The sequence below is a fragment of the Coregonus lavaretus genome, assembly GCF_964263955.1.
Source record: "Coregonus lavaretus genome assembly, chromosome: 20".
Lineage (NCBI taxonomy): Eukaryota > Metazoa > Chordata > Actinopteri > Salmoniformes > Salmonidae > Coregonus > Coregonus lavaretus.
Window position 1 is genome coordinate 32,583,469 of NC_140007.1, and position 12,029 is coordinate 32,595,497.

The 12,029-nt window shown below is 43.1% G+C and overlaps 1 protein-coding gene across 1 annotated transcript in view; it reads right to left on the minus strand.

The window, feature by feature from the left end:
* Positions 1-591: 591 nt before the first annotated feature.
* Positions 592-12,029, minus strand: part of LOC311147441 (inactive dipeptidyl peptidase 10-like) — a gene marked incomplete at its 5' end in the record, with an annotated part of 38,008 nt that continues 26,570 nt past the window's right edge. The window contains 17 exons of the mRNA XM_084184139.1: positions 592-1,450; positions 1,586-1,658; positions 1,754-1,812; positions 1,908-2,007; positions 2,151-2,205; positions 2,308-2,502; positions 2,774-2,840; positions 3,398-3,496; positions 3,741-3,788; positions 3,941-4,059; positions 5,180-5,227; positions 8,829-8,920; positions 9,377-9,481; positions 9,606-9,647; positions 9,982-10,105; positions 11,403-11,500; positions 11,641-11,795. Coding sequence (XP_084040265.1) covers positions 1,227-1,450; positions 1,586-1,658; positions 1,754-1,812; positions 1,908-2,007; positions 2,151-2,205; positions 2,308-2,502; positions 2,774-2,840; positions 3,398-3,496; positions 3,741-3,788; positions 3,941-4,059; positions 5,180-5,227; positions 8,829-8,920; positions 9,377-9,481; positions 9,606-9,647; positions 9,982-10,105; positions 11,403-11,500; positions 11,641-11,795 — 1,703 coding nt within the window. The 3' untranslated portion in view covers positions 592-1,226. The remainder of the gene's footprint in view (positions 1,451-1,585; positions 1,659-1,753; positions 1,813-1,907; positions 2,008-2,150; positions 2,206-2,307; positions 2,503-2,773; positions 2,841-3,397; positions 3,497-3,740; positions 3,789-3,940; positions 4,060-5,179; positions 5,228-8,828; positions 8,921-9,376; positions 9,482-9,605; positions 9,648-9,981; positions 10,106-11,402; positions 11,501-11,640; positions 11,796-12,029) is intronic.

Here is a 12,029-nt window from a genome sequence, read left to right on the forward strand (position 1 = left end):
AAAACAAGGAAAAATGTCAAGTTGGCTATTCAATTTCAAACAGACTACATGCAGTGCACCATGGAATATCCACAGCTTTGATTGTGACTCCACATAGCTGGGGTAGATGTATAGATGCCAGTGAGGTGTTAAACCTTTGCACTACAACAAAGTATCTATGACTATCAAAGGAAATTAATTCAAGAAAATAAACAAAAACATAACTATGAAATATACTTCCAAGAAATGTGCTTTAATCACATATTTTGTTGGGTTTGTTCATTCTTATTATATCCATCCAAAGTTACCAATTACAACGTGGAACTGTTGAAAATAATCGTGCAAGAGGCATGGAAAATACAAAGTCTATAACTTCTGCAAGTTTGGATACATCTTTGAATTGGCATGGTGAATAGGCTTGTAAACATACCATGTATTTGGCACATTTAGAGTGACACTAAGCCCATGCCATATATTCATTACATTACAGCATAACAGGCTGATTTTAGCTGTAATAAATTAAGCAAAGTTAAGATTTGCAGGATAACGAAACATAGAAGATGTCATGATCGTCGGATATAGAGGACCAATGCGCAGCGTTATTTGCGAGCATACTTCTTTATTATTACACGAACAAAACAATAACGTGACGTCCAAAGGTACAAACCTATACAGGAACAAGATCCCACAAACACAGTGGGAAAACTGGCTGCTTAAGTATGGTTCCCAATCAGAGACAACAAGCAACAGCTGATACACATTGCCTCTGATTGAGAACCACACTGGCCAACATAGAAATACTAAACTAGAATGAAAAACAAATGAAAACTCACACCCTGGCTCAACATACTAGAGTCCCCAGAGCCAGGGCGTGACAGAAGAATGCATTGTAAACCACTCTGCTTCATGCAACCTTTACGACATCCATGTTTAGGCTATTTTGTAAACTTTAGGTAGAATCAACATTTGGCCTGGCCACGGTCACTTCTTGGATAATGGATCCACACAGTGTAAACAATCAGGGACAACTCAATTCAAACAGTACAAACAATGGTGGGAAGAAATTGTATATTTCCAAAGTTGCTGTGAAGTGATACAGTAGGCTATGATCTGATGTTCTTGGTCCACACTCCCGTGCTCTTGTGTCTAGTCAGTGGCTGTGGGAAGAGACTAGTGTTTAGTAGTAGTCTGACGTGGAGTAGTCCTCACTTCTCAGTATCTCTCTCCAGTACCAGAGGTGGAAGTACTCAGTCGTCCTCCTCATCCTCATCTGGCTCCTCTATGGAGGCCAGGAGGGGGTTGTGTCTCAGGCAGGTGTGGAGGTAGTGCACCAGGGTCCGTTGGGAATGCTGGACGCTGCGCCGCTCCCTCAGGATGTGGCCCTCGTCTGGGTACAGCTGCAGGGAGTAGTTGGCCTCCACCTTCACCAAGCGACTCAGGAGCTCCGCACTGTGCTGGAAGTGGACCCGTGCTGTGTTACCCAAAGCCAAAAAACACACATAAGCCATAAACAAACACATACAGGTTATTATTAATAAGTTCAGCAGTTGAATTGCATATATATATTTTTTTTAACAGACAAATGTGATGTTAAAATCATAGCCACCGTCTGCAGTCCCATGCAGTAAGAGGAAATTCTCATCTTTAAGCTTATGAACATCTTCCAATACAGATGCCGTCTGAGGAGACACAACAGAGACAGAAAGCCCTTACAATAACCTATTGCCTTATACTTCATAACATGCATGTTTACACAAGGTTTGAGGATCCTCACCAAGTAAGTGTGCTCCTCCTTTGCTGGGAGACCTAGATACCTCTCTGAGAAGGCAGCACCTATACATGAAAGCAAAATAGTTTATTGTTATTGGTTTCCTTTTCAACATTGTGTGTTTTTTCACTATTGTATTATTGATATGGTGTTCACTTACTGTAGAGTTTGAAGTCTGTTATGGGAGCCACAGTGGCTGCACATTTAAACAGCTGGTCAGTCGCTGCTAGCATCTTGAGGGATAAATAACCACCAAATGCCTGTAGGGAAAGACACAAGTGCCATTAAACAGAGAGACTTTATAATTCATGCTTTTGCAACATTATGATTTTGAAACTCATGTAGTCACTTGGTTGTGGCCAGAATATAGGTTAATTGTTGCCATGGTAAACATAATAGTAACCTTGCCATACAGGGCAATCCGCCGATCATCAATGTAAGGCAATTGCATCAACCACCTGTAGAGGCAAAACAAAATAGGTCATACATTTATTTATGGATAATTTCTACAGTATGTCAACAAAATGTCAAGGCCAATAATAACACTGTAGAAAACTAACTCTACTACTCCTAGTTGATCTTTGACTCTGAGGGAGCTGAGCTTGCGGGGATCCACACTGCTGATCTTCTGCCCCCGGCCGACCCCACTCCTTCCATCCACCCAGGCTAAGGCCACGTCATGTGTGCTGGCGACCACCTCAGGCCATCCCATAGCAAACTCCTCTGTCACTGACTGACTGCCTGGAACTCCGTCCCTGCATGACAACAGGAGGAACAGGGTCAGCTGGTTTGGACTAAAAGTTAAACTGGAGGGACTGAGCAAAGGGCAAAGGTTAAACAACTAAGCTGTTGTTTAGCCTGCTGGCCAACTATGGGGAAATCAATGTCTGTTAAAAGTTATGTAAGAGGCTGTAAAACTGTAAAAGTGAATCCTTGACATTGACTCATGTTAAGAGGCTTCATACAATGTCATAAGCATGTTATAACACCATTGATGAGCTGTGTTTATAATGCATACTAACTTACACAATGATGAGTAGAGGGAGAAGGTGGGCCTCATAACCTTGGGGCAGAGACAGCTTCAGGTGTAGATCTAAATGAAAACGAAAAGAGGAGGGCCCACACTCAGTCTCAGATGAGATATACACTGTAGCAGAGCTTATCAGTATTCTCCCCCTAAAACCTCTGTGGGCACCAAACTAAAGCACCAGTGAATGAGCTCCCCTGAGTCCTATGTGTGTAATTTTAACAATTAGTTAGAGGTAGCTCATTGAGAATGTGTAGGCCTACAGTACACACCCACACACACACAAAAAGCGCACACAAGTGCGCACGCACTTTGTTCTCCTCCCGAAGGGAGAGGATGAATCAGGCTCTCACTCCCATGGAGACCTAATCAGCTAATTGGAACAATTACTTTCTTGATGGGTATGCTGCTATATTTGGCTTGTTATTTACATGCCTGGCCAAGTGAAACCAGTCTGTTCTGTGACTGTTTGAACCTAAAGCGGTCTCTGTTCTGTGACTGTTTGAACCTAAAGCAGTCTCTGTTCTGTGACCGAAGCTAAAGGTAAAATGATGTCAGTGAATGTTAATGATAATTTTAGACTGCTCTGTGAGTGTGGGCCCTGGGTGGGTTCACACACTTACCATGGTTGTCAGCTGCGAGGGTCTTGAAGACAGTCTCTGGGAGTCTCTTCCCTTCTAGGGTCTCAGAGAGAGGTGTGTTGTCCTCCAGAACTATGTATCCTAAAGGAGATCAAACAAAATACATTTACATTCACATGGTCTATTCACAGTCATACAGTGACCCGCCTCCTTTCTGAATTCCAGTAACTGTCTGAAACTGCTCTAAATTATTCTCTACTTATGTTTGTTTGCCCATGCTGCTCTCTACTGGCCATTGTTGAAAGTGTCTGAAGGTAAAAAGTGGAGAAGGGTAGAGATTCAGATTCAGAGTGTTTAGTAGGTTAGTCAGACAAACCAGACTCACTGGAGGGGTCCTTTGTGTTGTGAACTGTCACCTTGGGGACTCCGGGGCCTAGAGAAGCATGGGCCAAAAAGAAAGAAAAAGTATACATGTTTGATTATCGTTGAAATGCTGTTTTAATTCAAGCAGTAGGATGTGTGTGTGTGGTGTGTGAGCGTGCCTGCGTTTGAGTGTGTATGTGTGTGTGTGTACGGAGCACCTACCTAGGCAATAAAGTGTGAAATATGTCTGATTGGGGCTGAACTCTGCTTTGAAAAAGTTACAGTCATCTAGAAGGTTGCAGGTCAGACACTGGCGTTGGAAGATCCCTTCGAGGTCCGCACTGAGAGAGAGGAAGACAACAGAGTGACCAAACACACCTTAAAGAACTAGTGGATGAGGAAGGTTTGGGTCTGAAACTATTTGGCTGTCACAATCAATACATTATTAAGGTTATAAATTACATCTTAATTAAACAATAAATAATACAATGATAGCAATGCTAAAATGCATTCCTGAATTGACTCCTCAAACACAAATAGGACTGACTTCTCAAACACAAATAGGACTGACTTCTCAAACACAAATAGGACTGACTTCTCAAACACAAATAGGACTGACTTCTCAAACACAAATAGGACTGACTTCTCAAACACAAATAGGACTGACTTCTCAAACAAGAATAGGATTCTTCAAGGGTGAAAATAAAGGCAATTTTTTAAATAAAACCACTATCTCTGACCTCTCAGTAACTATCTCTCTCCTAGGGAAGTACCAAAAAAGAATGCACAGAAAGTCCACTTTGAATCAGACACCATTCTCTCCCTCTACTCTATCATCTGGCAACCAAAAGCAGAGTAATAAAAAAAAAAACACTGTAAAACATATAAGGCGAATGACTGGGGGGCTGAGCACATTAATCACAGGTTGTGGATCAGTTTTTATGGCTGCATCCCAAATGGCACCCTATTCCCTATATACTGTAGCGCAATATAGGGAAAAAGGTGCCATTTGGGACGTGGTCTTTACGTCCCAGTGACTCATTCTCTAGCTCAGCATCATCCCATCCACTGAGTTGGCTTGGTCCCCTCTCTGATAAATGTGTTAGGTGGGCTCTCTGCCTGGAGCGCACTGGAGAGGAACGGCTTTGGCTGCTGCACAATTTAACCATTCAGCTCACACCTCACTTCTCTGACCATCTACTTTCTCATGAAACCAGAAAATTGTAAGCCACAATTCTTTTGACTTGAATTTGAAGCAGATAGTTTTTTTTCATTGGCTGATAAACTAACATTTTCATCTTACAAATCGGAAATTACATTCAGTAAAACAAAGGTATGTTTTAATAACTCAAATGTTTTGATTTGGGAGACAATTAAGCAAATTTGACTTCATCAGTCAAAGTCAGCACGCCTACGAAGGATGAAATTCTGGATAAAGTAGTTTTGACAGGATGGCCTGACCTGTACAGGTGTCTGCTCTGTCTGGATTCTTCTGTGCTGAGGAAGTAGCTGCAAACAGAGAGGACATAGTGATGCAGTCAATAGTTGACAGTCAATCAACTCCCACCTTCCAGGACCGCTGAATGTGGAGATACACTACATTACCAAAAGTATTTGGATACCTGCTTGTCGAACATGAGCATTAATATGGAGTTGGTCCCCCCTTTGCTGCTATAACAGCCTCCACACTTCTTGGAAGGCTTTCCAATAGTTGTTGGAACATTGCTGTGGGGACTTGCTTCCATTCAGCCACAAGAGCATTAGTGAGGTCGGGCACTGATGTTGGGCGATTAGGCCTGGCTCGCAGTCGGCCTTCCAATTCATCCCAAAGGTGTTCGATGGGGTTGAGGTCAAGGCTCAGACAAGTTCTTCCACACCGATCTCGACAAACCATTTCTGTTTGGACCTCGCTTTGTGTACGGGGGCATTGTCATGCAGAAACAGGAAAGGGGCTTCCCCAAACTGTTGCCACAAAGTTGGAAGCACAGAATCGTCTAGAATGTCATTGTATGCTGTAGCGTTGAGATTTCCCTTCACTGGAACTAAGGGGCCTAGCTCGAACCATGAAAAACAGACCCAGACAATTATTTATCCTCCACCAAACTTTACAGTTGGCACTATGCATTCGGGCAGGTAGTGTGCTCCTGGCATACGCCAAACCCAGATTCGTCTGTCGGACTGCCAGATGGTGAAGGGTGATTCATCACTCCAGAGAACGCGTTTCCACTGCTCCCTAGTCCAACGGCGGCGAGCTTTACACCACTCCAGCCGATGCTTGGCATTGCGCATGGTAATCTTAGGCTTGTGTGCGGCTGCTCGGCCATGGAAACCCATTTCATTAAGCTCCCGACGTTGCTTCCAGAGGCAGTTTGGAACTTGGTAGTGAGTGTTGCAACCGAGGACAGACAATTTTTACGCGCTACGCGCTTCAGCACTCAGCTGTCCCGTTCTGTAAGCTTGTGTGGCCTACCACTTCGCAGCTGAGCCGTTGTTGCTCCTAGACGTTTCCACTTCACAATAACAGCACTTACAGTTGACTGGGGCAGCTCTAGCAGGGCAGAAATTTGACGAACTGACTTGTTGGAAAGGCAGCATCCTATGACAGTGCCACGTTGAAAGTCACTGAGCTATTCAGTAAGGCCATTCTACTGCCAATGTTTGTCTATGGAGATTGCATGGCTGTGTGCTCGATTTTATACACCTGTCAGCAACGGCAGTGGCTGAAAGAGCCAAATCCACTAATTTGAAGGGGTGTCCACATACTTTTGTATATACAGTGGGGGAAAAAAGTATTTAGTCAGCCACCAATTGTGCAAGTTCTCCCACTTAAAAAGATGAGAGAGGCATGTAATTTTCATCATAGGTACACGTCAACTATGACAGACAAATTGAGAAAAAAAATCCCAGGCTGGGAAGACTGAATCTGCAATAGGTAAGCAGCTTGGTTTGAAGAAATCAACTGTGGGAGCAATTATTAGGAAATGGAAGACATACAAGACCACTGATAATCTCCCTCGATCTGGGGCTCCACGCAAGATCTCACCCCGTGGGGTCAAAATGATCACAAGAACGGTGAGCAAAAATCCCAGAACCACACGGGGGGACCTAGTGAATGACCTGCAGAGAGCTGGGACCAAAGTAACAAAGCCTACCATCAGTAACACACTACGCCGCCAGGGACACAAATCCTGCAGTGCCAGACGTGTCCCCCTGCTTAAGCCAGTACATGTCCAGGCCCGTCTGAAGATTGCTAGAGTGCATTTGGATGATCCAGAAGAGGATTGGGAGAATGTCATATGGTCAGATGAAACCAAAATATAACTTTTTGGTAAAAACTCAACTTGTCGTGTTTGGAGGACAAAGAATGCTGAGTTGCATCCAAAGAACACCATACCTACTGTGAAGCATGGGGGTGGAAACATCATGCTTTGGGGCTGTTTTTCTGCAAAGGGACCAGGACGACTGATCCGTGTAAAGGAAAGAATGAATGGGGCCATGTATCGTGAGATTTTTAGTGAAAACCTCCTTCCATCAGCAAGGGCATTGAAGATGAAACGTGGCTGGGTCTTTCAGCATGACAATGATCCCAAACACACCGCCCGGGCAACGAAGGAGTGGCTTCGTAAGAAGCATTTCAAGGTCCTGGAGTGGCCTAGCCAGTCTCCAGATCTCAACCCCATAGAAAATCTTTGGAGGGAGTTGAAAGTCCGTGTTGCCCAGCGACAGCCCCAAAACATCACTGCTCTAGAGGAGATCTGCATGGAGGAATGGGCCAAAATACCAGCAACAGTGTGTGAAAACCTTGTGAAGACTTACAGAAAACGTTTGACCTGTGTCATTGCCAACAAAGGGTATATAACAAAGTATTGAGTAACTTTTGTTATTGACCAAATACTTATTTTCCACCATAATTTGCAAATAAATTCATAAAAAATCCTACAATTAGATTTTCTGGATTTTTTTTCCTAATTTTGTCTGTCATAGTTGACGTGTACCTATGATGAAAATTACAGGCCTCTCTCATCTTTTTAAGTGGGAGAACTTGCACAATTGGTGGCTGACTAAATACTTTTTTTCCCCACTGTATGGTGTATGTTAGTTAGTCCATCTGGACACTATGATATCTATGATTTATTTACAAACTGCACTCAACACATTCATGGTATCAGTTGATTCGCAGACACTGTCTATAAGGGTGAATTACAGAACATTTCCAGTGATTTGAGTTTGACTCCATTGTCTATACAGCGAAATGCATATGAAGGCTGTGCAGTATGAGCGTCTTGCTCATTATTGTTATTTTATTGTGTTACTTTTTTATTTTATTTATTTTTTACTTTAGTTTATTTAGTAAATATTTTCTTAACTCGATTTTCTTAAAACTGCATTGTTGGTTAAGGACTTGTAAGTAAACATTTTATGGTAAGGTCTACACCTGTTGTATTCGGCGCATGTGACAAATAACATTTTATTTGATATTCTCTATATAGCATCACACACAGAGGCTCTCTATATAGCATCACATGCAGAGGCTCTCTATATAGCATTGCATGCAGAGGCTCTCTATATAGCATCACACGCAGAGGCTCTCTATATAGCATCACACGCAGAGGCTCTCTATATAGCATCACACGCAGAGGCTCTCTATATAGCATCACATGCAGAGGCTCTCTATATAGCATCACATGCAGAGGATCTCTATATAGCATCACATGCAGAGGCTCTCTATATAGCATCACATGCAGAGGCTCTCTATATAGCATCACATGCAGAGGATCTCTATATAGCATCACATGCAGAGGCTCTCTATATAGCATCACATGCAGAGGCTCTTTATATAGCATCACATGCAGAGGCTCTCTATATAGCATCACATGCAGAGGCTCTCTATATAGCATCACATGCAGAGGCTCTCTATATAGCATCACATGCAGAGGCTCTCTATATAGCATCGCATGCAGAGGCTCTCTATATAGCATCACATGCAGAGGCTCTCTATATAGCATCACATGCAGAGGCTCTCTATATAGCATCACATGCAGAGGCTCCCTATATAGCGTCACACACAGAGGCTCTCTATATGGCATCACATGCAGAGGCTCTCACATACATTTTCCTGTTGTCCTCATCCAGGGCACACAGCACAGTGACATCCCAATTCCCGGACGTCAGAAAGCGAGGAGGGACAGAGGGGATGGCAGGCTGTGTCACATAGAATCACAGAAAAAAAGAGGGGGATGAATACAGAAACAGACAGACTGCCAGTGGAATGCAGAGTAATTCAGAGAAAGATGTAAAAAGATGTGAAGAGAGTAACCGACAGATAGAGAGAGGGAGATGCAGATAAGAACATTGTCAGGGAAACAGAGTTATTCAGACACATACAGTTCAGATACACAGTCACAGATACCTAAAATAATCACTGCCAAGGCCAGACTTAATATCTGTGTAATCACATATTGTGTTATGCCACCCTGACCTTGCCTAAATTGTTAGGGAGGTACTTCGATCCAGACTCATTGTAGAGAAGAAACAAACGTCTGTGGGCATGGTGGAGCCAGGCAAACCCTGACCCTGTTGAAGACTTAACAAGCAGTCTGGCATTAAACCATTGGAGGATGACACAGGGGTATAAAACGTTATTGCCCTCACACTGACCTGGGCTGGCAGACTGGCAATGTGGCGAAACTCCCCCCGGGCACCCTGCTTGGCTGGCAATGTCAAATAAAACCAAGAGCCATCAGATGAAAACAATGGCACCTCCTGTTGGACAAATGAGACAGGCATGGTCAACAATACCAATCCAGGAAATACCACAGGCCAATGAGACCGTTTCAGTATACCAGTTTTAATGAGCAGCAGCTTTTGTGAAATGAGAAATGCCTACCTGTCGTTGGTTTTGCATTAAGTCCATGACCATTGTGTGTTTCTGTGGATTTGATATGGAGATACGAAATAAAGAAAATGTTTAAACAGCCAAATTTAATATTGTAATGAATCCATAAGGACTGGCTGCAGAAAGGTGGCAAATAAATACTGCAGCGGATCATTGGAAATTAATCACAAGCAGTATAATTGACCTTATTTAAGCTGGAAGGGAGAGATATGGCAGTTTAAAGGAAAACTCCACCCAAAAACGATCTTTTGGTATTTGTTTCATTCGTCCATTGTTGACATAGTCCCAAAATGTTTTGCTTGTCAGCAATCAAGTTTTCAAGATATGTAACCATTGGATTACTGTGGAGTAACCTTTGACCTCTCACCTTTGAGCATGCCCCAGTGGTGGCCTCACACACACAGAGCTCTGATTGGTTCTGGGCCCGGTTCAACCAACGCACCGCCAACTGAGTGCTGCTGATCCACGTCACCATGGAGATGTAGCGGTCTCTAGGGAGACATTTAGGGAAACAGACAGAAAGAGAAGGTCTCTTGAATGACACAACACAGATGTAAAGGGGATTTTGTAGGTGAAACAAATAGGAGAGCAGTCGTTGGTAAAGGCAATCAAAAATCAATATAGTTTAATACAAGTTGCAACAGGGAGACAACCTCCATCATGGGAGCATAGAAGCATAATGAACCTTCTCTAAGCAGGCCCTTATATCCTAATCAGGGCGGCAGGTAGCTTAGTGGTTAAGAGCGTTGTGCCAGTAACTGAAAGGTCGCTGGTTCTAATCCCCGAGCCGACTAGGTGAAAAATCTGTCGATGTGCCCTTGAGCAAGGCACTTAACCCTAATTGCTCATGTAAGTCGCTCTGGATAAGAGCGTCTGCTAAATGACTAAAATGTAAATGTAAATGTAATCACATATGTTCTGTAAACACATAACAAAAGACATAACACAAGGTAGTGAACCACACAGTCTCACATAATACAATAATAACCAATGTGTCCTCTGAAGCCAATTTACGCTTGATCTGAAAATGTGGTCGGAGGCTTCGTATGGAGTGTGTGACGCAATTGCGGAGCCTCCAGAGGCATGCAGAGGCCAAATCGAGCTCCGTACCACATCGCCGTGCGCCTCCCAAATTTTGTAACAATGTGGAGGGCTCCGTATAGCTTCGTGTAGCTCTGCATTAACATGATTGGTTGAAGGTAGGTGGGGGCGGGAGGTCCTGTATGAACACAAACTCACTTCCTTCACAATAGCTCTGCTCTGCTACACGAAGTGCAAGAACTATGAATGCCCTGACTTCTGCAGAGGCCATATCGCAGTAAATACTGTACGGCCACTGCAGACATTGGATTGACCATGCAGAGCCTTTTAGACTGGCACCAAAACCATCAGCAGATAGGAGTCCATAATATTCAAATGTAGCATTCAAGTCTAGTGACCATCAACCTTGCACAAACATAATTATGTTTATTACAGAAAGGAAAAGTATAATACATTGTTTTAATCACTTAACAGAATATTAACTTTATTAATCTTAAATTTCCCATTACAACAGATAATTACATTTAAGTAATTTAGCAGACGCTCTTATCCAGAGCGACTTACAGGAGCAATTAGGGTTAAGTGCCTTGATCAAGGGCACATCGACAGATTTTTCACCTAGTCGGCTTGGGGATTAGAACCAGCGACCTTTCGGTTACTGGCACAACGCTCTTAACCACTAAACTACCTGCCGCCCCATAATAACATTAATGATGATGTCAGTTGATTAAATGTTGAACGTAGTACCTGGCCCTGAGAGAGTCTGGAGGGATCATCTCTAGAGTGTGAGCTGGACCATAGAGATTCACCACAAACAGACTGACAGTGGGGATAGTGGAGCCAGCCTGTACACACACACAGACACACATACAGGATCAGAGTATTAGATTTGCTAGATAACATGACAGGCTGAGAGCTGAGAGAACATTAGAGAACAGAATCAGAGCTTTCATACATTTTATCATATTAGATCAGTCTTGTTTACCTTGGGGTAAGGAAAGAACACATTGGAGGGATAGACCCCACCCAGAAAGTGAGGTATCTCCATTTGGGGTGTGGCAGAGTTGTTGATGGTGAGGTATGCCAAGCGAGCTCCATCTTTCGACCACCAGTAGGCAGGGTAAGTCAAGAGCACTTCCTCTGTAAACAATTTTACAGATGAACAAAGCAATCATGTGTCAAAACGATTTGAAATACACATTCTTCCAATTGTTAAACATTGCAAATAGTGCAATAAATTTATCAAAGCCATATACTATCTGCAATGTCATTCATCTCAGGGAACAGCTTTCAATATGGAAAATCTAATTTTGCAAACAGTTTTTAACCAACCAATCAATGGCTGTCATCGTGATACAGGAAGGGTTACAGTAT